General features: G+C 31.8%; 1 protein-coding gene across 2 annotated transcripts in view; it reads right to left on the bottom strand.

Moving 5' to 3' along the window:
• NECTIN3 (nectin cell adhesion molecule 3) overlaps positions 1-26678 on the bottom strand; it is a 120807-nt gene that overhangs the window by 45928 nt on the left and 48201 nt on the right. The window contains exons 3-6 of one of the 2 annotated variants that reach the window (XM_029939263.1): positions 25663-25959; positions 22912-23029; positions 18836-18987; positions 1434-1572 (exon numbers count right to left, since the gene is read on the bottom strand). In XM_029939263.1, the coding sequence (XP_029795123.1) occupies positions 1434-1572; positions 18836-18987; positions 22912-23029; positions 25663-25959 (706 nt within the window). Of the gene's footprint in view, positions 1-1433; positions 1573-9424; positions 12477-18835; positions 18988-22911; positions 23030-25662; positions 25960-26678 lie in introns of those variants that run through there. The other variant, XM_029939262.1, reaches the window with a different exon arrangement.

Raw genomic sequence — 26678 nt, 5'->3', positions numbered from 1 at the left:
TACAAATAGAATTAAATGTATTTTGTAGCTCTCTGGATTTAAAAAAAATAATTTTTATATATCTTTATACTTTTGAAATTCACAGTAATTACAGTAATCATGATTATTAAGTGAAACAAAAATGTTACCTATGGTAAGAAATAAAAAGAATGAAATCTATAGAGACCAAAGTAATTACAAATTTTCTGTGCTCCAACAGCTTCTCAATGTGAAGATGAAATAATATTTTAAATGCAAGAATTCAAACAAATAAAAAAAAATTTTTGAAATTAAAGAAAAGCCAGAGATAACTTGGGAACTAAAATAAAGTTAACCAAATGCTAGTTATTCCTGAAATATTACATAACTATAAAAATGATTGGAATGATAAATAGTATAAGTCTGAACATTAAAGCAGCAGTTACAGGTATTGCACTGAAAAGGTACTTTCCATCCTTTAAAAGTAATTATTTCTTTTCATGTAATGAAAACCACAGCAAAGTCATAGCTCCAAGGAAACACCAATCATTTGGGTGAGAAAATTAAGGCTCAAGGAAGTGATGTGACTTGTCCATGATCACACCACTACTCTGATCATGACAGAGCTGAGACTAATACTCAGGTGTCACTAATCCAAGATCTACGCTTTAACTGTGTCAGATTAGAAAGGCACAGACACACACAAAGCATTTATGAAGATAGAAAAAATACATTCTTTGACAGACTTATTTCCTAATATAAAAATATGAATAACTACATAATAAATACTGCCATTTGTATAAAACTTCATAGCTCATAAATAGCATCATTGTATTCTACTCATCACAACCATGTAAGGTAAGTAGGAAAAATATAAAAATATTATTCACATTCCATAGATGAATCAACAAAGCTGTTGATGAAATTAAGTGAATTGGGACATTTTCCTTTCAATTCTACAGCAAAGAGTAATTTCTGCTTTACAATTCTATCTCAATGATTGGCCCAAAACATTACTTTCTCTGTAAGTGAACAAGTTGCACATTTTGTAATTCACCAAAACCAAAATTAAGGGAAAAGGCTTTAAAACTCGATGTATTTGATAACTCTTGGATGCTGAATGTTAAGATGTATCCATACATAAGACTGGCATATACAATCTGGAGATACAATTATACTCCTAAGATTCTTCTGAATCTGTCAAGCACAGGTCTTCAAAGACATGCATTTTTATTCAGAAGACAGGACAAAATAAAGTATCACTGTTATCATTTGGAATGATGTTTAATATATTTGTTTCCAACAGCCCCTTGACACCATATACGGAAATACTCCATGCTGATAAAACCATGGTCATCTCACAAAGATCTAAGAGCATCTTTACCCTCATCCCTCAGACATTTTACATGAGTAGCCATAACGACAGATATAGACTGACCCATACTGATGTTGAACACAAGCAAAAAGGTACCTACACTTTGTCCAGATAGGATGGTCCCTTTTTTCGAGGAGTTAGCAGTACAGTCACAAAGACAGCAATGATGAAAAGGGCGAGGACGGCTCCAATTACAGCGCCAGCCACGGCTATGGAGGAGGTCTGCTTAAATGGAACATCTGTAAAGTAACAAAAATCAGGCTTTTCAAACAACTTAAAAAATGAAGTTCTTGATTTGCATACCCTAATTTCTATAATGACTGATTGAAATTTGTTAGCTTGGAGGATCTCAAATTTGATTCAGTACTTTTTGTAGGATTATGCTAACATCCCCTTTCTCATAAGATGTCATCTTAGCACTCCAGCTTTCTTTTCAAGTTATGAAACTATTTATATCCCCAGTCAGATAGCAATGAGTGAATCTGTTTTCTATGGACAAAGAATGTCCGGAGAAGAAAAGATAGAGAAAAGGATGAAAACTCTTTTAAGTTCTTGCTCTAAAAGATAAAACAATTTTTCATTCTTCTTTGACTTAACCAACAATATATATATTTACCATTTTTTATTCTAGTAAAATAGAAAAGAAATTCTACTAAAGAAACTAAAACCTTCAGGGGCAAACCAAAGACACAAAAAAAATCCCAGATCTAATAAATATAGTAAAAAATGACACTGTATATGTTGTTATAGAGATATTATAAAAACAGCACTTGTTGCAGATAATTTCCCTTAATTCATGAACATTTAATACAAAGTACACTTAAGATAGTTTCTCTACCACAAAGTTAAATGGAAAATCTTCCCTATTCCTCCCTTGATATAATTTCTAAATAACAATTTCTCTTTCCCAGCCTGCACCGTAAATTTTATAAAAAAAAGGATTTTAAAAACATATTTAGTAATTATCATTTCATACACTTCTGAAAAATTAAGTCACTCTATTTTATGAACACTTAAATAAGGGAATTTACTAAAACTACTGTAAATATATATATATTCAAATGTAAGTATAATGGATATGACAAAACAATCAAACTTTATGTGTATTATTTTGACAATTTCGGTGACATTAATTTTGAGTAACTACAAAGTACCTTCAATATACACAACTGTCTTATCTTTCTAACCAGTAAGAAAGATGTTTAAGATCATCTTTTATAAAGGACAATATTGCAGTTCTGAAGTTAAATATTCTGCCCAAGGTCATTCCATCAACTAGTAGTAGAGAACAGAAAGTGAAATAAAGCTAGCTGGGGTAGGCTAGAACCACTCATTATGCCCTTGTTGGGAGAAAATGTTTTTATGCAATATCTAACGTTAACTCTCCTTTTGGGTCCCCTACTTGGAAATGAAGAACTCTTGGCTTTCACTTCAACAGGCATTCACATAAACTTCTAAATAATTGCAATTACCATTGGGACCAGACATGGCAAATTTAGAAGAAATTAAAGCAGTATCAGTTTTGAAATATGTTTCACAGGCTTACCATCATAGTATTTCCATATAAATACATATTTAGAAGTATTTTCCAACTCTATATTAAATGTGACTTGCACAGTGTTTTAGATTGCTAAAAAATATTTTCCTTTCTTCTCAATTACACAAATTTCTTTAGCAAACTAACAATTCTTTATTAATAAATCATTTTATTAGTCTCATTCTAGACTGACAACTACATCAATGAGTGACAAATAACTCATTTCAATAACCTTCTGAACATGGATTAGAATTTAAAAGTAGTAAATATACAATTAAATGATGTTACCTGTTTAGTCATTCAGGACCTTACTCTCATTTGCTAATACACCTAGTTTTTCTTCCTATTGTTGCTCATTTCTCTAATCCCTAACATCTCCATTTCAATATGTGCTACATGAGAAAAAGTATGAAATCCAAGCCAGTCAAATATTACTCTGCTCTTGTCAATGTTTAAAGATTTGGAATGATCTAAGAGTAATTTCTACTCTACACTATCACTTTTCCAACTGTATAAATTATAGCTTTGTATTCAGTCTTTAATAGGCCAACTGAAACCTATTAAGATTACGTACCCAAGGTTATGTGACCAAGGTCATATACATTTTCAGTGGCACAAATAAAATATTCTAAAGTGTCAAATATGCTATCTAATCCACACTATTCTAAAGGTTTTCCTTTAAAGGAAATCTTTCTTTTGCTGAGGGATAAAAAACAGCCCTATCATTTTTGCCCAACTGTACTGAAATCAAATTTGAGTATTCTTATCTTGATAGTAAGGACAATGTTAATACCATATTTATAGCAATATTTTTTAATACTTCTGAAATTATTTTTTAAAAACTCACGTTACTCTTGAATATAAGATTTTCAATGTACAGATTATACATTCTTCATCAAATCTCATACCTCCAAGAAAACCTTTCATTTAATCTTAATAAAGATTAAATTTGGTAGTGCTTTGTAATAAGATATAATAATTACAGACTTTTCATATCCTAAAGTAATTTCCAACTCTGTACTATTTTTAATATCCTTAAGTAATTCCCAATTCCAAATAGACACTACTTTCTGAACATTTAAGTTATGGTCTATTTATCCACTTCTGTCCCATTAGTCTTACAATTCCTAGCTCTGGAACTCTAACCAAGAGTTGACTTTGTGTAGACTATAAGACCTCCTTCTACCTTAAATTGGGCATTTTTATTTCACCCAGTTCCATTCATTCTTTATTAATATTTTTCTTTTTTGTACACCTCTTCTTAGTATCAAAACAAGCTAGCAAGTACTAAAAAGAGCAAATCAAAGAAAAACTAGGTATGAGTCCATTTACCAATTGGATATTCCATAGAAGTAAAGTGATTATGTTAAAAACATAAATGGGAGAGGTTTCATATTTCCTTTTCTGATTCTTCTACTAATCAAAAAAAAAAAAGAATATATTTAAGGTACTAACAGGTGATGAACACTAGTATAAAATGCAAAGAGCAAGCTGAAATTTCTTACATTCAAGTCAAAGAATTTTAACAAAACTTGAGAATTTAGCTCCAACACTGCCTCCTCCACATTTCTGCCCACATAATCTAGACTCTGTATTACAATAAAACTACAAGGAGGAAATAAGTAAGCAAATGTATAAAATTTTGGCATTTTTAAACATTCAGCTAATTTATGAAGTGACTGACATGAAGCAACATTACTATCAACCTAAAGAGATAGACTACTAAATCTTAACTATCTGCTTACAATCAGAACACAAAAGTGTTTCAATGCTAAAATATTGAGCATTAAAGGATTGGCGTGTGTGTATCTCAAAAGAACAGCTTTCTGTTATCATCGCAGCTGTACTGACCCACACATAGTGAAAATTCATCTACAAAAACAGAAAAATAGCATTCCCCAACACAACAAAAGCTTACTGCCCATAACAGATCCCATGCATATGTCTTATGGGGAAAATGTTCAAATATCTGTTAACACATTATACCAAAAGAAACAATACAGCCATAAGACATTAATTTTTTTTAAAAATATATACACATAACTACTAAACTGAATTTAAGTTTGTCTTTATTACTCTGACACATATGAATAAAAAATACGTGGAAGCTATTCAAACATATGCTCACCTCATTCATACTTGACAAAATTTGAAAAAAATAAATACCATTCTATATAGCAAAACATAGTAATTTGCTAAAACCACTTGAAATGAGTGACTATAGAAATCTACAGGTCCTTTCCACACACTTAAACACCAAGTCCTAATAATTAATGGAAACATTATTTTGTCTTTTCCTTTATTACCTTCCCCCAAAACTTGTGATGTAACACATGATTCACACATTGTGATACCCTACAAATGTATCTTCTCAACTTCTATTTGCTCCCATAATAAATATCACTGTATCACCAATTTTCCCCCATAAGTCATTTTTATTTTTCAATACCCACTTTAAAGGTTTACCTTTTTAATATAACATCTAGCTCAATATATTCATCCAAATATTTATCCCACTACTTGCTTAAAGTCCTCTCTTTGGGTAGGGTGGTGCTGTCAGCCTCTCACTCAACAAGTTAGCAATAGTAACCTAACATATGTCAGGCACATGCTAGAGTTCCAAGAATGCAAACATGAAGTTTACATAGTCCCTATCTTCATGGTAGAGAGCAAAATCCCCAAAGTAAGATCACAGAATCCATAAAAATGTTTTTTCCAATGTATTATCACTTAATACACGGACTGGCATTGGTCGCCCCACTTAGTCTAAATGTCAGGTGTTCACTTGCTACACGAGGCACCTACAAAATCTCATGAGAAGTGTGGAATGGGATACTTCCTGAACGAAATCAAACAATTACCCAATCACTCGGCTGTCACCTCTCAGCAGAGTCAGCATCTTGTGACACACTGTGATGTATAAGCTCAGCTGAGTGAACTACTAACTACCCTAAATTTAACTAACAGTCAAGAATTTAAAGGAGGCCTGACAAGGATGCCCTAGGTGACAGGGGAACATGAGGGGATCTGTGCTAATCCATGTTATATATTAGTAAGCATTGGTTCTTAATAGATGCCATTCCTGCAGAGTTGGAGGAATGAAGAGAACAACAACAATGAAGGCACAAATAATGACAGAACTCCATAAAACACCAATGCAATTGTCTCACTCAAATTTTATCAGTTACATTATGAAGCAAAACCATGGCTATATAATCAGTGAATAGTCAACCAAAATACTGAAACATATTAGAAGACCAAATAAAGGATTTACATTCACTCTTATTAACCATAAACCTCACACAAAACCCATACTGTGATGAAATAATAGCTAATATGAGGAGTGAAGTTATTGTGACTAGCAAGACATTGAAAAACCAAACATTTTGAACAGGAGACTAGCTCTAAAAACAGTAGTTGGGATGAAAACCGTTAAGGTTCCCTCCATTTAAATCTACTTGTTTTTGAGAGATTGTATTTTAGCTACTTAGCTACCAAGTATCAAAATAAAAACCAAATATCAAAATGTACTCAATGTGGAATCAAACCTCTGAATCACTGAATCAAAAATACAAAACCAATGATTTAAAAAACTAATGAAGCACACTCCATCACATGGTTTGAGCTGGATCTTGAATATGATAAAAGGTGGAAAGAAAATTTCAGGTAAATGCAGTACGGGCATAATTATTCAGACATCAAAGCTCATGGTATGGTAAAAGAACAGTTAATAAATCCAGGCATCAAGTAGGTTCCCTGCTATATCTAGGCTTTGGGCATCTAATGACTGCTAATATCAAAAGAAAAGCAGGTATTATACACCCTATGATAAAAGATACCACCAATATGAAGTAATTTTGCCCCCCTCCAAATTACACCTTAATTTTATTAAGGTTCTAGATCTGAAAACTTACAGAAAATACAGAGGTACAACTGGCACAATCCAAACTGGGAAACTGCAGGACACAAATGAAGCCATTTCTTCAACAAATAAATAGCAAGGGAAAAACCATGGAAGTGGGGAGTGCCTCATGGAACACATAAATTAAAAATATCACAATGCATGGGTTACATTTAGAAACTAAAACTGCAAAAAAAAAAGTGATTAGAAATGTGAACGCTCACTAGATTCTTAATATTAAAACATTTTTAATTTTTGGAGTAATAAATCTGTGGTTACTTTTCCTAAATGTTCCTTTCTTTTAGAGCTGCATGCTAATATATTTACAGGTGAATTAAGGACAGGAGGGATTATGTGAGTAGGAGCTTAAATGGAACAAGACTGACCATGAATTGATAACAGAAGCAGGTACACAGAGGTTCGGTTCATTATTCTATCCTCTTTTCATGTAATTTTCCATGAGAAAATAAGAAAGTGTTTTTTTACAAAGAGAGGCCAATTTTCTAGATCTAGTTACCTCTGACTTTTAGATCAAACTCCCCTTCAAGACTAGATGTTTCCTGAGATATTTCTCATAAATAAGACTATAAAGTTAGATATCATGTCTGTATAGAAATATTATACATGTAAGGAAATGAGTCTCTGAATTATTTTCTCAAGTTTGGAAGATTATATTTTAAAGTCACCTCACTAAACTCACTTTCACTCTGCTCTACAACAGTACCTAGCCAGAACAGCAGCAAAAAAGGTAAGTGATCTAGGACAAACCAAAATTGAATCAAGTTTTATTTGCATAAATTGAAATGAATTATAAGATAAAATAACTATCATCAAGGTTCAAGAAAAGAAATGACCCCTAAGAATATATACAGCAAAAGCAAACCTATCACTACTCAACTCAAAGTAGGTAGATACAAACAAACAAACAGACAAAAAAACCCAAAAAATTAAAAAAACCTGCAGGTAAGTGGAATAGAGAAAACAAATACTAAACAGAAAGCATTTTTTTAAAACCTAGAATAGTTGATATCCTGTGTACACTATTCCACAGATTCCTTCATGCATGAATTTTCATTAGTATAACAAGAGGGAAACCAAACCTAATCCAAACTGTATGCTACTTAAAAATAAAAACAAAACAAAACAACTGCTGCTTGCCTTAAACAATTTAAAGTTTAGGAGAACAAGTATTATTTTAAGCATCAGAGATAGAAAACAGGGAGGTGATTATAATTAGAAACAATGGCATTTATAATGAAAGCAGTAATAAGCGAAAAGCACTAAACGCCAACCTATAAAATACCTCATGAAATACGTTCACTCCAAATGGAAAGCCAATATATAAAATTTAAACTTATGTCAAGGTCACAGCAAAAACATTCAAAATTTGTTTTAACTGCCAAGACTAGAAAAACAGATAACTCATGGTTATGAAGAATGTTATTCATGTGTATATAAGGAATAGGAATTAAGTGGTTAATTAAAAATAAGTACTATAATGGCTACCCTACCAACTTAGCTGCTCCCTCAAAGTTTAACTGTATCCTGAACCTGATATAGTCTTGTTTGAGAAGAGGAATAAAAAATAGGTTTTGAATTCCCACAAAAACTTCATTAATTAAATATAAGAAACTGGGTTATACATGCAGCACACACACACACACACTGCAGCAGATAATATAACAAGGATAAAGAAGGTATACAGAGACATAGGCTTGTTATAGAAATATGCCTCTAAAGAATTTTTAAAAAACTTTTATTTAAAGATTTGTTGCATGGCTATTGGGGCTATCACCTGATAAATAACTTGGTAAAAGAACAACAACAAAAAAAAAAACCCAAAAACAAAAACCACTGGTACAAATCAAATTACAATTAAATCCAAACCCCATATACCAAAAATTTGAGAAAGGAGCTTTTTTTTATGGATGATACATTTCCAATTAACAAGCAAACAGAAAAAAAACAATTAAACCTGTAAATCATTCCTCTATTAGAATGAAAAATTCAATATGCGTATTTCTTCCTTTCTTATATTTTACATACTTCCACACATTCACAACTTCTTATTCATATATCTCTAGTATTTATCAAAAGTAGTATCCACCTCAAGTCAGATGTTTTCATGTATGAAAGTGTTATATTTATCTCAATTTTTGCACTCACATATTGTACTTCTCACAAGCCCTTCTGCTGAATATTTGACTAGGGTTCTCTCTAGAAAACATCTCTATATATGGCTATTAGAAGCAATACTTACTACTGAAAACCCTTAATGGTTTCTTTAATGTTAGACTTATCAAATAGAAACCTTTGAGGCACACGGTAAAATACTAAATACTTCAAGTATAATGTACTTCTCAAATGTAACTTTTAAAGTTAACCCCTAGCCTATGAAAGTTTTAATATATGTTAATAAAAATGGTAGGACAAAACAAAAGTTGGATTCATCATCCCTGCATTATTGAAATATTTTAACCAGTGTGAAGGAAAACCCTAAAGTAAATACAAAAATGAAAAGTCAGTTCAAAGAATAAAAAAACAAATACAATCATCGAAATAAAGTAAAACATTCTTCCATCTTTTCCAAAAAAAAAAAAGTATTTTCCTGTGTACTTATCAATTAGCTGTGTACATCACTGATATCCAAAAATTAATTTAACAAAAGTTTATTTAATACGACTATTCATGTTCACAAATAAGTCTCTATGTACAGTAAACAAACATAAAATTCTAATACACAGCAGTGCAATGCTTCAGAAAGTCTTAACTAGTACCAGATTCTTAAAATTTTGAAATCTTAGTTTGTCAAATGATTTATATTAAGGATAGTGAAGATATCAAACATTCACTTGCCGTTTTCCATGTTACCCTCTCCCATCAAAAAACAAAGCAAAAAAACCCACCCTAAACACATAATGGCCACAATATAAAAGGAAGGTCATAATCACTAAGTAGGTATTTATATTTTTGCAATACAGTTGTAAAATATAATATTTCTTCAGATTACACTCAAGAACCACTGAGATTTATACAGTGATTATTCTGCTCAGATTCATACAGCATTTCAAACCATTGTTCTAAAGATGAAATTATGAACAAAAAAGCCACAAATTCCTATCTTCTATGTCAAGAAATTTTAGATCCGTTTTTCTTGTGGCCAGATGAATGCTGGTATTTAAATTAAAAAATAAAGTCCACTTTAATCACAGGGTATTATCAATAAAATTTTGCTTCCAATGACTTGGACCAAAGAGTCTTAATATTTGTATATCAGTGGTTAATTATATTAAAACCATGTATTTTTAACAAGATATCAGTGAGCTTACCTGTGTCCTTTGCTGATTACACTCTTATACTAAGTGTGTTAAGTGGGAAGGTTTCTAATTTCCACAAAGTACTGATAGTCAAAAGAAACAAAATTATGTTATAATTGTTTAGAGTAAGGCCTTGACTACTTGCAAAATTCTATGAACATGTTAGAATTTTGCCTTATAAAACATTCCTTTAGATTCAACAAGAAACATCAGGAGTGGAGTGGTTGGGGGAGATAAAAAAAAAGTACCTACTTTGCTTTTTTAGTAACAAAATAATTTATTTATGATTCTCCCACTAACCACTTCAATTCCTGGCAAATTACCTAAGGCAATTCTACACAGTCCTTTTTTTCAAATGAATTATCAACAGAAAACAACATATTCTTTGGGCTTCAAAATAGTTGTCATCATTATAATTTTGTAGGACTCCACTGTAGAAGCATTTTAATTACCTCACAAAGAAGACCCACATTTGAAGTTTTAGATAACATTTCTTTTTCAAAAGATACATGATTTTTGGAAAGAATATACTTAATTATGCAAAAAACAAAAACAAAACAAAAAATCTTATAATGTTTCCAGTTTTAATTGGAAAAACAAAAATCTTGCAACAAATACATACATTTAGGAGGAAAAGGGGGATGATCTGCCAATATACATCAGCAAATGCTAGTGACTGGTTCTATAATTCAGATTTTTCTCATTAAACCTCAAATTTACAAGTTTATTCTAATTTTTCTGTATATTTACCCGTTTGAACAACATTCACTATTAGATAACTAAAACAAGATGGGCTAGAAAATTCCTTGTATAAATTTTTGGCTGACATCTCATTTCTAAAATCTGTATTCTAATGCAAATTTGCCCATATTTTTCCATATACTTAAGTGCTCTCTCTGAACTATACTTAACTGCGTACCATCACTTTATTATTATTCTTATATTTAGGACATAAAGCATTCAAACAAAACTATGTATGCCACTTAATGTACCAAAATCAATGTTCATATGACATTATAAGTATTGTCCTCCAGAGATGAAAAAATGTAATAATTATGTTTAAAAGGCATGTTTTTATTTAACTCTTGTATGTATTTTAGACAAAAATACTGACCAGCTACTTAGGCTCTTCCACACAGCATGTTCACTGAGTTTACTACCACAGTTTTAGTGCAACAAAATATCTTTGAAAAGCCACTCTACAGTAATTATGGCAAGGCTCATTAAAATGCAGAGGTAAAGATTCATTTATATAGAAACTTAGAAAACAATGTTTGAAAAGGAAAGATGTTTTATCAGGCTGAATTTTTTTTGTATACTAAAAATATATATAAACATTTCTTGAATTAGTTTTATAGTCGATTTTCATGTAGTATCATTTAGTGGTGATAAATTTTGAGAGGTATATGTTTAACAAACATTATACTTGAGATTATAGTCTTAGGTAAACATTTAATACACAATGCCAAGGTAGTTTCCTTTTTTTTTTCCTTTTTAATTTTTGTACCAAAAAAGTCATACATTTAATGTTGACATTTCTTCTTACCTGTGTGCCTCAGACCAATAAAGTACTCTGCATTAAAATTTAAATCTTGAGACAGTAGTACAGCATTGAAAAAAAATTGTAAAGCAGCTCAGATACATTGAACCCAGATTTTACAGTTTCATTTGTCAAATTAGAATATAAAAAGCTTGAAAATCAAGTTGAAAAAGCTTATTCTTCCTCAAGAAAAAGTATGAACAATCTGAAAATGATCAACTAGTATGAATGAAACATTGTACATAGGTAAGTCACATTTAGTGGTTGCTAAACATACCACTCCCTCCTGGAAATTACGGAACCATCTACATGTGAAACTAAGTCATCTTCATTGTCGTCATAATGTTCATCATTGACGAACTTCATTCCCATTTTTAGTTCTTCATAATAATCCATTGGTCTTTCAAACCTACTGAGATGTTCTACATTGTTCCACTGCGTTTTTTCAGGCTCTTCTAAATAGTCTTTCCGTATTAGATTGTTCACTGGATTTTTGTTTTCTTTTTTCACACTGTCTGGGTAAGAATCAAGCTCGTCTTGTTGAAGAACATCTATTTGTGATTCTTTCTGCATATCTGATGGTGGAATGTAGTTCTTGGCAAAGTAGTCTCCACGAAACGTCCGTCTTCTCCTATAGCAGAATATTCCAGCCAAAACACTTACAAGTACTATGAAGAGAGCCCCACCCACTACACTAGCAATGATTGTGCCAATTGTGTCATCCTTAATTGTTGCCAAAGTTGACAATGGGAAGGGCAATTTTTTTGGTTCTGTTGCTATATCCTCGGTGTCAGCAGTTGAGGGATGCCACTGAATTGTAGGCTGAAGGGTGGTAGTAGTAGGAGGATCTAATGGAAACAGTAAAGATAGACAAGACACAGAAAGGCAAAGAATGTCAATGCAGGCTGATTTGGCAGCAAGTTGAAAAGACAGCACAGTTAATGAATATATATTCATAGTAATAATAGTTTTTCATTCTTAAGAATGTGGTGGTACTTACATATCTTAAAAAATAACAAAACTGACATTCAGTCAGTTACCAATGAAGTAAAAGGAATTAAAATGGCCTATGATGTAAATCCTAACTTATTCTATTACAAGTTTTAGCATGATATTGTACTCCAAGAAATACTTTTTTTTTAAATAAAGAGTATTACTTAAATGTCCTATATACAGCTGGCTTAAGAATTATCATACCAGAAAACTAAGTAATCCAAATGTACATTTTCTTAGCCAGAAGAACAAAGAAATAAAGAATAAAAAAATTAACGTATGTTTTCTTAATATCCATCTTTACCTAATTTCATTTATTTTCAAAAGATCTGAACTTGTCTTTAAAAGAATGAAAAACTATAGATTCTTGTTAAGTGGCCATAGTATAAGCTGTTGGCTTAATAATTCTCTCAAAAATATTTTCCTTGAGTAAAGAGAACTTTAAATTTTAGAAAGGACATATGTAGTACATATCATTATTTAGTAATTTAAAAATAAAAAGCATATGTTTAAACTGTTAGCCAAATGGGCCATATTCTCAAATGAAACTAACAAAGACAAAGTAAAAACATGTTATAAAGTGTTATAAAAATGTCATCACCATGTCTATATCCCATGAGTAAGATATCTGAACATTTAGGAAATTGAAGAATTTCAACCATATCTGTAGAATTTATTGTCAAATTGCTTTAGTATAAAGTATCAAAGCATAGCTAATATTTTAGAGAGAACATTCTAATAATACTTAAGTATTAGATGCAAATGATCCTGTGTACTGCCATTAGATTACAGAGTAAATAGCCATTAATATTAAAAAGCAACTAAACATAAATAGTAAAAATTAAAGATTGGTTAATTATCAATTAAGTGGTATTTGTAGGTCATGTTACACAAAACTCTAGAGTTTGAAGAAAGGATGAGTTAAAAAAAATCTTGAATTTCTTCTTTGATAAAAACAAATGACCTGAATGGTAATCTCCTATAATTAATTTTTAAATGAGTGGTACTGATAGAGCTTTTAAAAAAATGATTGTTAGAAAAATACTAAATCTACATGGGGTAAGTTATTCTAAAATTACAAGCTAAAGAAAAATACTTACTGAAACAGGTTTCATCACGGAATGCCATATATACAGAACGTGGTAAAAATTTAGCAAGTACAATATAAAATTTAACAAGTACAGTATAACTAATTTCCTATGAGTTTAAACCAATATAACAGGTATTTTGAAGTGAATATTAGTCATCATATTATATGTAAGTGAATCAAGGAGTTTGAATTTGTAAGAACATAATATTCACTACCTGAACAAAATCTTAAAATTGTGGAACTGCAAAATCATTTCTAGTATAAAAGTAGTAAAGCCTATTATAAAATGTAACCTCACAGAACCAGGATATTAAAAAACGAAATTAATTAATTAAAAATTAATTATTTGTAAGATAATTTGTTTTTTCTGAGGGGGTAGGAGTAATGGAAAAGTAAGTTTAAATAATAAATATCAACTTTACAATGATGAAAGAAAAAGAAAAAATACAATAAACTGGCATCAGCAGGTTTAAACAGAAGTACAAATCACCTAAATAATTATTTGTGTTTCACACATTTTTGTGCAGGTAAGATTTTAAGTTTTTGATAGGTCTTAATGAAATGCTATTTTTCTCAGAACAGTGCATACACCTGAGCTCACACCAAGTACAGATCCATATAACTCATTATTTTTATTAAGCATCCTTAAAAAAAATCACTGAGATTTATTTCTACTTACAACATTCTTTGTGTAAATACAGATAGATGACGACTACTTAACTCAGATTTAACAAAATACAGCTTTCAGAAAATCTAAAAAAAAAAAAGTAACAACAATAACAACAAAACCCTATTTAAAAATCTTTAATTTTGTCAGTTGTTCTAAAGTGTTTTTAGCCTGCCATCTCCTCCTTAACACTGCTAAGAACAGCAAAGCCTTGCCATCCATATGATTCCATGAAAGAGGAGGGGCTGTTGTTAATGCTTATTTTGTATTTGAAGCAATGGACATATGCCAATGCTCCCAAAACATTTATTCATGCTTTGTAATTCTTGCCCTGCTCCAAGATAATTACAATGAAAGAATTTGCGTAAAGAAACAACAGGACTATTGTGTAATCAATAAAAGCTATTTATTTATCATAACTTTAAATCCTTTCCAACAGCATTCCTTATTTTTTCAGTCATTGTTTTTTGATATTATTTGTAGATTGTGTGATAAATGAGCATATAACAAATGTAATCAACTAGTAGAGACTCTGAGTTCTCTACAGTCCAATAAAGAAATTTCCTTTTTCAAATTAATGAGTTCTATCAAACAAGAAAACAAATAGTGCAGTAAGGCTCTGTAGCTATAAAGCATATGTTAGCCTAATAATTACTATGGTAAGAAAAATTGATTGATTTCTTATTCTTTTACACTTTATATGAATTGTTTAAACAAAATCTAGGAATTTAAGGTTTAAAGATTACTAATTAGGTATGGATTCTAATGCCAGATATTATACCTAGTTCCTAATATCAACAGGATTCAAAAGTTAAGATTTGCATAGCTATATACTTTGAGATTTAGCATGGAGGAATGTACGTGATACAAAAAATTTTGCTCCTCTATTTTTAGAGAGGTAAGAAATATCAGGGAAAAGCACACACCAAAAACAACTAGAAAAGCATAATTTCCAGCAGTCATTTAGTACTAATCAAAAATTCACTGTACCTCCATGAGGAATAACTGAAGTTGAATATTGTAATCTTGGATCAATCACATTTTCCAAAATCTTACACTTAGTAATGTGGAAAAAATGTATTAGAAAAAATGACAATTTCCTTCAGAGTTGCTAACTCTACTCTGTTCTGAGTAGATCTTTCAGTATCCAGTCATATGCTTCTTTTATAAATATTTTAAAAAATCATTTCTGAGATTATTTTAATTTTAATTTTGATACTGAGGTAAAATTTTTTTTCCTAGAGGAAAACGGATTTTTGCAACTTACAAATAAAAAAAGATCAACAACTTGATTGTTTATCTGGGTGAATTATGGCTTTTTATTCTGATTAAAGCCTACTGGACTTTACTAGTCATATTGGAAAGGCAGTTTTATATCAAGGACACTTAGTATCCTCCAAGAAGCTCTCAGCAAAATTAACTACACTCAACATAGTATACTGTATTAAATATTAATGACTCTGGATAGAAAGGTAAAGTCTAATTCTTGATGATGACTTAAAGAAAATCATCTCATAATGCTATCTTTCTGAAGTGTTTAGCAGTTATTAACTGATTTTTCATATTTACTCAAAATTTTTATTTCCCCTTTTATGGGACTTAGCAGAAGTTGATCAAAAGTTGTGTGAAGTTCATCACCAGTGTTATGTTCTTTCCCTTGTCAAAGAAAATAGAGATACATAAAAGTATGTTCTGGAGTTTTAATTGTTTCCTGATGGTTTTCTTCTCAAACTAATTTTTTTCATTCAGGCAGAAAAAGTTTACTAAACACCTAACACATGCCAAACATTACTGCAGATGGTGGGGATACAGTAGTAATTAAAGCAGATGAAAAGTTCTTATGTTCTAAAAGAAGTAAAAACAGCATATAAATAAAAAATAAACATTTACACGGCAATAAATACTGGAGAGAAAAATAAGGTGGAGACAGAAAGTAGTAAAGGGGTGAGAAAAAGGTTTCAATTTCCAATTTTAAATACAGTTATGAAGATGATACTTGAGCAAAGACCTAAAGGAAGTGAGGGAAAGAGCTATAAGGATATCTAAAAAGCTTTCCAGTATGAGCAACAAGTCAAAGACTCCAAGGTAGCAATGTGCCTGTTGTGTTCAAATAGCAAGGAAGCCAGCATCAAGGCCAAGTGAGCAAGAGATATAAGAGATGAAGTCAGAGAGAGAATCTAGTAGAGCATGTACTGACCCTTACAGTCATTGCAAGATTTGGTTTTCATTAAGGGTAAAAGGAGAAGCCCACGAAAGGTTTGTAGTAAAGAAGTGACATGATCTGACATGCCCTTTATAAGGATCATTCTGGCCGCTCTTTTGAGGATAAATTAAAAGTAGGAAGATTAAATTGCTGTTTTATTTTCTTCCTGTTTTTTATTTATTTTTGAGAGACACAGAGAGACAGCACAAGCAGGGGAGGGTCAGAGAGAGGGAGACACAGAACCTGAAACAGGCTCCAGGCTCTGAGCTAGCTGTCAGCACAGAGCCCGACGCGGCGCTCAAAGCCACGAACCATGAGATCATGACCTGAGCGAAAGTCAGCCGCTTAACCAACCAAGCCACCCAGGCGCCCCTAAATTGCTGTTTTAAAACTGAAGTAAGGATGGGGGCAGCTGGGTGGTTAAGTATCTGACTCTTGATTTCAGCTCAGGTCATGAAATCACAGTTCATGGGATCAAGCTCTGCACTGGGCTCTACACTGACTGCATAAAGACTGATTAGAATTCTCTCTCTCTCTCTCTCTCTCTGCCTCCCCCCCACCCTCCTGTCTCTCAAAATAATAAACATTTTTAAAAAATAGTGAAGTAAGGGTTGCTGATGGCTTGGGCCAGAATACTCAGCAAAAGTGGAGAAATGTAAGGTTCTGCATATAACATAATGGAAGAGAGGGAGATTGTTAGAGGAAGAGGGCAAGTGGCAAGAGGCAGAAAATCAGGACCTCAGTTTTGAATTTAAGCCATAAATGCCTATTATATTTCTACAAAGAGTCAGTGATCTTTAACAGGCAGTTGAACATGTAAGTCAAAAATACTGGGAAGTGGACCCAGAATGCCAAAAGATATAAGTTTAGGATATCATCAACAGAATCAGTATATATAAGAATGCCCAAATTGAGCCAAAATATTTAAAAGAGGACATAATAATACATTGAATCTGAGATTTACAAATAATATCCCACATTAAACTATACAACAGAAACAAAAAGTAAGCAGTCCTCAGGTAACTACATTTTAAATATGCATTCCCCGTGGCTTTAAAAACCAAAGTACTGCTGCTGACAGAAAGGGCTGGCCAGGGATGTACACAGCTCTAAGCTTCTTGTGAGATTCACGCAAAAGTATATTTGCATCATGCCTATCATGTGCCAGGCACTAAGTGCTGAGTATTCAAAGGTAAATGAGGCAAACGCAAAATGCTTAAATGTGAGGATGGGTAATAAGTATACAAGGAGGCATAAAACTACAAATTGTGGGAAATTCTAAGAGAAAATAATATGAGGGACTGTTCCTAGACTGAGTGATCATATAAAGATGGAGAATATAACATTAAAGCAAGGTTAAAATTTCTCTTGGTTTTAGATCAGAACAGAGATAAAAACTTTATTACATAATTACCATACAAACCTGCTTTTCTCAAGGTTCTCTTCCTTTTCCCTTTAACTTTCCATTTTTGAGACATGAAGATTGTTCTATTCTTATAGTATAAGGAGATGCTCAAAATATTTTATGTAATTTTTATAAATGAGCATTCTATTGATAATTTGTTACAGCCACACCCATGAAAAAGTGTACTTTTAGCTCTAACGGTATTTTTTGAGTATCCAAATTTATATACTCAACAAAAACGTTCACAGTAAAACAAATGGAATGTGAAAAATCTAAGTTCTTAGTTGCTTAAGGATTGGTAATAAGAAACATCTTAAATTTTATTTCATTAGCACATATTCAATAACATTCCTACTTAACCTCTCAGTAATCCAATATGATATAGTTCCATATTGAATGACAAAACATGTTATTTAATAAGCCAGGTCAAAGTCAATATTCCATTTTATTGATGAGACCACTTGTGTTCAGAGTAGCCATCAAAAACAAATAAATAAACCCAGTGTAAAGATGTTCTCGGTGTAAAGATGAGAGAACCTAGAAAGGTACACACCATCTATAAAAGGAACACTTAATACTATGTAACTGAAAAATTAACTACGTGCAAAGGTCTTAAAATGTATATAAGCATATTGCATAGACATTTTGACATTTCTTTAAGTAATGCCACTTTACTATGTGTTTCAGGTAAGGCTCCTTCCTTATAGCTCTTTTAGATTATTTGGAAAACCTCATACTGAGGAATGTGTATCTTAGCAAATATAAATTACCGACTAGAACATATGTTGTTATGGTTGCTGTTATAGGAGTAATTTAATTAACTCATTTTGCCAGTAGATAGTAACTTACCTGAAATGTAGATGACCTTTTGATCACTCCTTTGACCAAGGGAATTGGTCACTTTACAGACATAAACACCAGAATAATTGAAAGTCAATGGATGGACAAAATGAAGAGTATTGTCTGAAGCCAATAAACCATCAGGCCACTGTCCATCTAACCTAGATTTTAAAAAACATGAAATTATTTTATGTATCTTTAGACTTTATTCACTGACAGCTATTTAAAGAAGATATCACACTTTTGAGATGTTAGTGGAAAAACTGACATTCTTTAGGTAAAATTCACTATGAAATGAATGTATCTAAGATGTGAATTGTCAATAAAAATGAACAAACGAAATCCATTAACAATACTCATTCTTTCAGAAGGGAAAAAAAAGAATAACCATTCTTTCAAAATACCAAATGACACAAGTGGAAGTAGGCCAACATATGAGAATGGGAAAGGAGGAGAGAAAAAATATAGGATTTCAAAGACTCAAATTCAGAAAACTGGAAAATTAGAAAAATATATTATTTGGAGACATACAGTATCAAAGGAATTACAAATAATTCTCAGTGGATAGATCTATTCATGATATATCTATAATTTATTAATAAAAAGCCATATCATTTAAGCACATAATGTTTTAGCACCTTCTATAACATATTTAAACAGCATTATTTCAAACTGAGCATATGTATACTGTGCCCCACCCAAAGAGGATTAGTTTCTAAAACATTAAAAAGGGTCTTCTTATAAAATAATCTTAATTTTAAGGTGAGCACCTGTGACAGTAAAAACCAAGGCACCATTTGTCATCAATAAAAAATTTTTAAAAATGAATGTCTATGCTAATTTGGCTAAGAGGTCCTATCCTACATTAGCATAAACCACAAGTCTTCCACTACAACTCTAAAGCCATTCACTGCAATGGAACTAAGTATACTGTTACACATCATACTGCCAACCTTAAGATACCAAAAAACACACCAAGAGGTATTTATTTTGAAATTATTTCTAAAGCCCACAAGTAATTTTTAAGAGGACTAAAAGTCAAGTAAACCCAGGCCCTCAAGTATTATGGTTTGAGCTAAGTAGATTTTCAAAAAGTCCATTCACTCATTCACTTAGCCATCCATTATTTAATTACTAGTAGCTTACTACTAATCATACTCTACTCTGCTAGTGTTGCTGAAATTCACAAATAAATAAAATCAGTTTCTTGCTTTCAATGATATAAGTATATAGAAGACCAACAACTAATTACAAAGGGAATAAAAATTTAAAAATAATTTTAAAAAAGTAGAAAGAAACAAAACCAACACTGGACCATAGGAGGAATGATTCTGTTCTGCAAATCCAAGGATAGTAGGTAAAAGAACAATCAAAATCTTTTACAGTGCCGGAACTTTAATTTAGCACTGAAGAAAAAAGATAGTATTCTCACATGGCTTTTAAAAAACAGAAATACCCGGGGCGCCTGGGTGGCTCAGTCGGCTGAGCCTCCGACTTCGGCTTAGGTCAGATCTCACATTCGTGGGTTCAATCCCCACGACGGGCTCTGTGCTGACAGCTCAGAGCCTGGAGCCTGCTTCCGGTTCTGGTTCTGTGTCTCCTTCTCTCTCTGCCCCTCCCACTCTCATGCTCTGTCTCTCTCTGTATCAAAAATAAATAAAACATTAAAAAAATTTAAAAAAAAAACACAGAAATACCTACCCTTCTTCTAAGAAGACTTTGAAAAGACCATTAGTACAAACACACGCTTTCAAAAGGTGAACTTTTTCTAGGAGGATGACAATGAATATGGAATATATAAATCTTACCAATTATCTCTCTGCACTTTGAGGCCCAAATTCTAATCCCTTTAATTATGAGAAATAGAAAAATGGCTTATAATCCTTTAAAGCTACTTATTCAAATAAATCAGTCATAAAAATCTAAATATCACATTAAGCTCACTGCAAATGACATGCTAAGCACTTTCTATACTCTTTCACTTATGCTACTTCATTTATATTCATTGTCTCTACCCTTGCAACTCTATGACATACTTTTATCACTGAGGAAACAAAGAATTAGAGAGGTTAGGCATCATACCCAGAAAGAATCTCCAAGTAACATACTAGAAAGGGAACTCAGAATTGTAGGACTTTTAGAAATAACCTATCACACATCTTAACCAATGACTGCTTCCCACTTTTAAGAAAATGTAAATGAAAAAAACCCTTCTCTACTTTAAAACTGTACCTTTGCTTAAAGACAACAGATTAACCAAATATACTGTTTCCTTGCTCCCACAAAAATCCCACCTAAAACAAGGGTAAAGGAATTGAAAGCTATTAAAAACCCACACAGAGAAACAGAACAGGAGGCACATCTTTTTATCAGACAAGATGTTTCTACAAACGTTTAGAAGACAGAAAAGAGATGGCGAAAACAATACATGCTTTAATCCACTCAGTCAAGATTGATTTTGTCTCCAGGGGACAACTGGCAGACTACAGGGTTGGGGGCGGGGGTGATAGTTTGAGGCCAGAGATGCTGCTAAACATCCTGCAATTCACAGGACTGCCTCCCAAAACAAAGTTCCCCAGCCCAAAAGGTCAACGGTGCCAAGGCTGAAATGCTCCACTGTGATCTGAAGAAGTGCTTCCAGGAGGCATAGGAATGGGAAGGCAGTCAAACTGCTCCAAAGAACCCAAGGTTTGGAGTTTTAATCACTGTACTACAGAAAGCCAGAGTGAAGCAGAGGACTAGGAATTCAGATTAGTTGAGAGTTGAAAAACCAACAGACTCCTCTCAACTCTGTACAGATACTGGACACTAAATCAAAAGATTTAGAAATAAGAATGAATTAGTATATATTCCAAAAAACAAAACAAAACTGAATGGCTATGTAAAAAAGACTTTCCCTCTTCATAAGTGACATCTGAATGAAGCTTCTCCAGGGAAAGAATTCTCTCTACTTGATCATTCTAAATGGAATCTACTAATGAGTAATCCTCACTCTAAAGACAGAGTTTCCCAGCATTTTATTTATTTTTTTCCCAGCATTTTATTTTAATACATCACTGCAAAATGACTGAACAACTGAGAAAATTAAGGAAAGAACAAACAAAAAACAAAAGAACTTGACAAAAAAAAAGAGACAGTAGGAAGCAGAAAACAAACTCTCTGAGGAAATAATTTTAGTACTGTATTCCTGGCAGAAAACAAGACATTATACCCATAAATTTTTTTTAATGCTATGAAAGGAACAGAGAAGTAAGAAAGTGCTCTTAGAATTAAATACACTCCAAATTCAATCAATAATTCAATTGGGGAAAAAAATCAAGGAAATCGAGAAAAAACAAAAAACCGAAAAATAAGGAGATTTAGTATACAATAAATAGGTCTGGTAAAAAGCAAACCAAAAAAAAGAGGGGAAATGACCAAAAATATGAGAAAATTATACATAGTTAACAAGATATGTCTCAAGACTAAAGGGGGGCCCCCCAAATACTGAGAAATATGAATGAAAACCTTGGTTAACAGTTTGAAATTCTCAGATGAAGAGAATTAAGGATATTCTCTTAGGCTAAGAATTATAAGCCTCAGGGAAAACACAGATCTTAAACAAGAGAAAACAGAAGTCCAGTATACTACTTAGTTGTCAATAAATAGTATTTACTTGTCATAGGGAAGCAAACAATGACTACAGAGTTTAACTAAAAATAGCTGAATTTCACTGGGACTCATAAAGGTAGGAATATGTATATGGATATGTTTGTGTGTGAAAGGGTGGATATAAAATTAAATTTTTATCTGCCAAAGTAGTAGTCATTAAATAGTATTAAGAAATAGCAAAAAAAAAAAAAAAAAAAAGTAGCAATTTAAGACCTGTAATGGTAACTACCAGAAGGAATTGCTAAAACATAGCCTCTGAGAAACATAACTACTGCAGGGATAGGGAGGTAGGACAGGAGAATACTCAGAAACGCTTAATTTAATTTTCAACTATTACTATGATCATGTATTACACAAATACAAAATTAATTATGAATTTAAGAGTACTTTTCACTTTTAAATAATTTCTCTTTAGAAGTATCTGACATTATTACCTGCTCCATACAGATTTGAAGGGTGGTGGATTTGCATCAGCATTACATTTGAGATTAACACCTTTTCTTCCTACAAACCAATTCCCATCATAGCCTGTTACTGAAACCTCAGGAGCATCTATAAAATAAATGCATAACAGGACAAATTATCTTTTGTTAATGGTAAATGCAATATATAATGACAAAGCATTAACATAATAGACTGTGGAAGACAGTAGTTAATAAATATTAGTTGACTGAAAGAATGAGTGCATGAATGTACAATGAGTACCCAACCCTAGGCAACTATAAGCATGTATAGTTCTAGTTATTATGGACACTGAATGTAACAATATTCACATACCTATAATCACCAACAACAAAATATAAGAGTTCTATTATGAGAAACACAGATATATGAACCAAGGAAATACATTATACTACTTAATTTTTAAGGGTTTTTAATAATTTAAATACCGAGTCACCATATAAAAACACTTTTAAAAAATGTTTAATCTAAAAGATAATATTCCCTAAGAGATACAAAATCAATTACAGAGATTAGATTCTCTGTATTATAATTAACTAATATTCTATGGTTAAGTAGAGATGTGATGTGACACAAACTTTCTAAGACTAAAATTAAAACTAAAATAAGTTATCTATGGCCTCAACTGTTGTAAAACATGAAATTGTATCCATTGCACCCAAACATTCTTTGGTATATGTGCAATATAATTAGTTAAATGAGGAATTATCCGTATCTACCAGCAATATAAATTTATGCCTTCCAACTACACAATCCAATACCAAACCATTCTTCAACCATCATATTGCCTAACCCCTAATAAGCAGTAGGAACTGCTTTAGGCATTTGGTATACATAAAGACTCTGTATTCATAAAATTTATTTTCTAATAGCTTTTAATAAGGAAGAGAATAATTTAGAGGAATTGGCAAAAGCCTGTTATGAGAGCCAAGAAGGAAAAGAACAGGAAAATACAGAGAAGAAGGGCCTAATTTAGATTGGGGATGGGGCTGAGGATGATCATGAAAGGCTTCCTAAGGGAATGTCATGTATGCATGGTACAGGAGCCTGCTGTGACTTATGCAGTAAACTAGATAAATAGTACATGACCAGGTAGGAAGTTAGAGAAAGACTAGGTCAGTTTAATTTTGTCAGGGAAACTTGATCTACTGTCAACCAAGGTTTACAAAAAAAATGTGGTAAAAAATTAAACTTTTACTAAGGAACAATTAATTACCTTAGTAATTTTAAGAAAGAAATGCCTGCCTCATAAACACAAGAATTAACATTTTTATAATTTAAAATTGGTACTATAAAATGTTTCTGAAAGAACAGTACAGATATCTGTGTGTTTACTTTCTTTTAGTAAGGGGAAGGAACCAGTACTAAGTAAGGTATCCTCAAAGAATACCTCCAAACTTTGATATGAATTTTGGATATAAGGTTTTATCTCCTTAAACTCTGTTGTTCATATATTTTTATAGGTCTCATTTAAAGAAAAAAGTCATGAGTATTCTAACATTTAAAGAACAAGTCAATAAATCTAAGCCATAATTAAGAAGTCTTACATTAAAAGAAATATTTTTATATATTTAGGATTTCATTCAAGCAAACACTAACCAAGAAAAAGTAACATATATAATACAAATTGAAGAAAAAATCAGTCATTACTAAATACAAGGAAGGACAAAATATATATGAGGAAAATATTAATAGTACTTACAATTGGGATCTGAATTTTACAAGAAAAAGGAAAAAGTTAAGTCTGTGAAAGTAAGGTAGGAAAAGGAAAAAGAGAAATTTTAATTGGATTCTCCAGAGAAGTGAAAAGAAGGTATCTGCACTCCAGAATAAAATGTTAATAACACTCACATAAGGTTAAGGTCCTAAATTCAACCCTATAAATGTTGAAAAAGATTCTTAGAATTAGCTTTAGAAACCATTACACCAAGTGTAATGAATAAGTGCAATTTAAAATGTCATGGATGTCATACCAAAAAACACTAAGAATGAAAACTGTAACACCACCTATTCATTTTCATTATCCTTGTTATAAGCTAGCTGCATTATCACGGTTTCTACTCAAAATTTTTAAATGCTACATAAAGAACACATCAACAACTGAGAAAATGTACAGGAAAAAGTATACACACATACATATATACATATACAAACTTTACACACAAGGGAGCATCCCTTAACAAAAAAAATAAAAATACAAGATGGGCAAGCTTTGAACTTATCTACAATGGTTATGATCCCATTGATATCTTTGAAATGTCTTATCCTATAACATGATCAATAAAATCAGATGAAAAACACAAGTTTTCACACTAAATAAAATGCACCTAGGCAGTGAAAGATTTTTGCTGAAAACATCATGGGTAGTATGAACAAAACTGGCCAACAGTAACTAAGTTAATTGGATTGGAGAAGTTTGTCTTGAAGTATTGCACATTTTGAGGTATAAACATTCCCACAATTTACTTAAGTCCTATCTAAAAAGGATAAGATTAAAGAATTTTAAGTTGGAAAGCAACTTTAAAGTCACTCTCCATCTTTACAAACTAAATTTCCATGAAAATATTTTTAAAAATTAAGAAAAGGTCAACAAGGAAAAGCTGTAAGAATATCTGTATACTAAATATTCAAACTAAAAAGTCTGAAATCAAAATATGTCAAAGGAAAAAATTTTAAATAAAATGCATAACATATTTAAAAAGCAAATGTGATCGTTTACTTACACTGTATATCTAATATGAAAGAATATCGGATGTCCTTTTCCAAGGCTGGATGTTTTACAACACAAGTAATCCGCCTTCCTCTAGCAAATCTGGTTGGAAACAGCTTGTACTGACTGACAATCGTCGCTGTTTCATTTGGAAAAGAAGTTGTAGTGGATTCCATTTCACCAAGATCACCTTCCCAGTCAATATGTGCAACTGGTTTTCCAGTGGCTGCGATACAAATGGCTGCTACCGTTTCATTTCCTCCATCAATTAAAGAATCTGGCCCTTTTATCAGGCTCACAGTGGGTTCAACTGTTGAAATTTTAAAAAAGAATTAGTTACATTTCAATATTTATATATTTCCAATCTGTATCTAACCATATTTCATAAACTTAGAAGCAAATGCATATGAAATCTACACACACTTTAAGTAATACCAATATCAACTGGATTCTTAGAACAAGAAAGGATCATAAACCAAGAAAACAGAAGCTGAGACTTTATAATCTTGAAGATGGTTCTCTCTAGTATACATTTTTCTTTATTGGGACTGATAAGTTGTCCCCAGTTAGCATATGAAAATGTCCAGTAAATTGGACCATAATTTCCATTATGAGACTGTAAGTATTATCACTCTGAAAGGGGGGAAATGTAGTTTTTAGACATACTGCTTAATATTGCAGGAAAAATGTTTACAGAAAATATAAATTACTAGTATGGAACCTACATTGTTAAGAGTATAATGTCAATAATAGTTATGCTTAGCATGTAGATGCCATTATCTTTTTCTAGTATAAGAAAGCTCCTCAGCAGGTGAAAAGTAACCTTGATGATTAGGCCCTTTCAATCTACTTTCCATTATACTATCTCTTCACATTTTCCAGCAAATTTTATGTACTTCTTTCTGTATAAATTCCTCAGTCTCACTTCAGGAATTATTTGGCTCAAGCCTATAGTTTATTCTGTATATTAAGTTTTTATCTCAATAACTTCTTTTCATTTCCAAAATTTCCAACTAGTTCTTTCAATGC

The sequence above is a fragment of the Suricata suricatta genome, chromosome 5 (assembly GCF_006229205.1).
Source record: "Suricata suricatta isolate VVHF042 chromosome 5, meerkat_22Aug2017_6uvM2_HiC, whole genome shotgun sequence".
Classification (NCBI taxonomy): domain Eukaryota; kingdom Metazoa; phylum Chordata; class Mammalia; order Carnivora; family Herpestidae; genus Suricata; species Suricata suricatta.
This window is presented reverse-complemented; position numbering and strand designations above follow the sequence as displayed.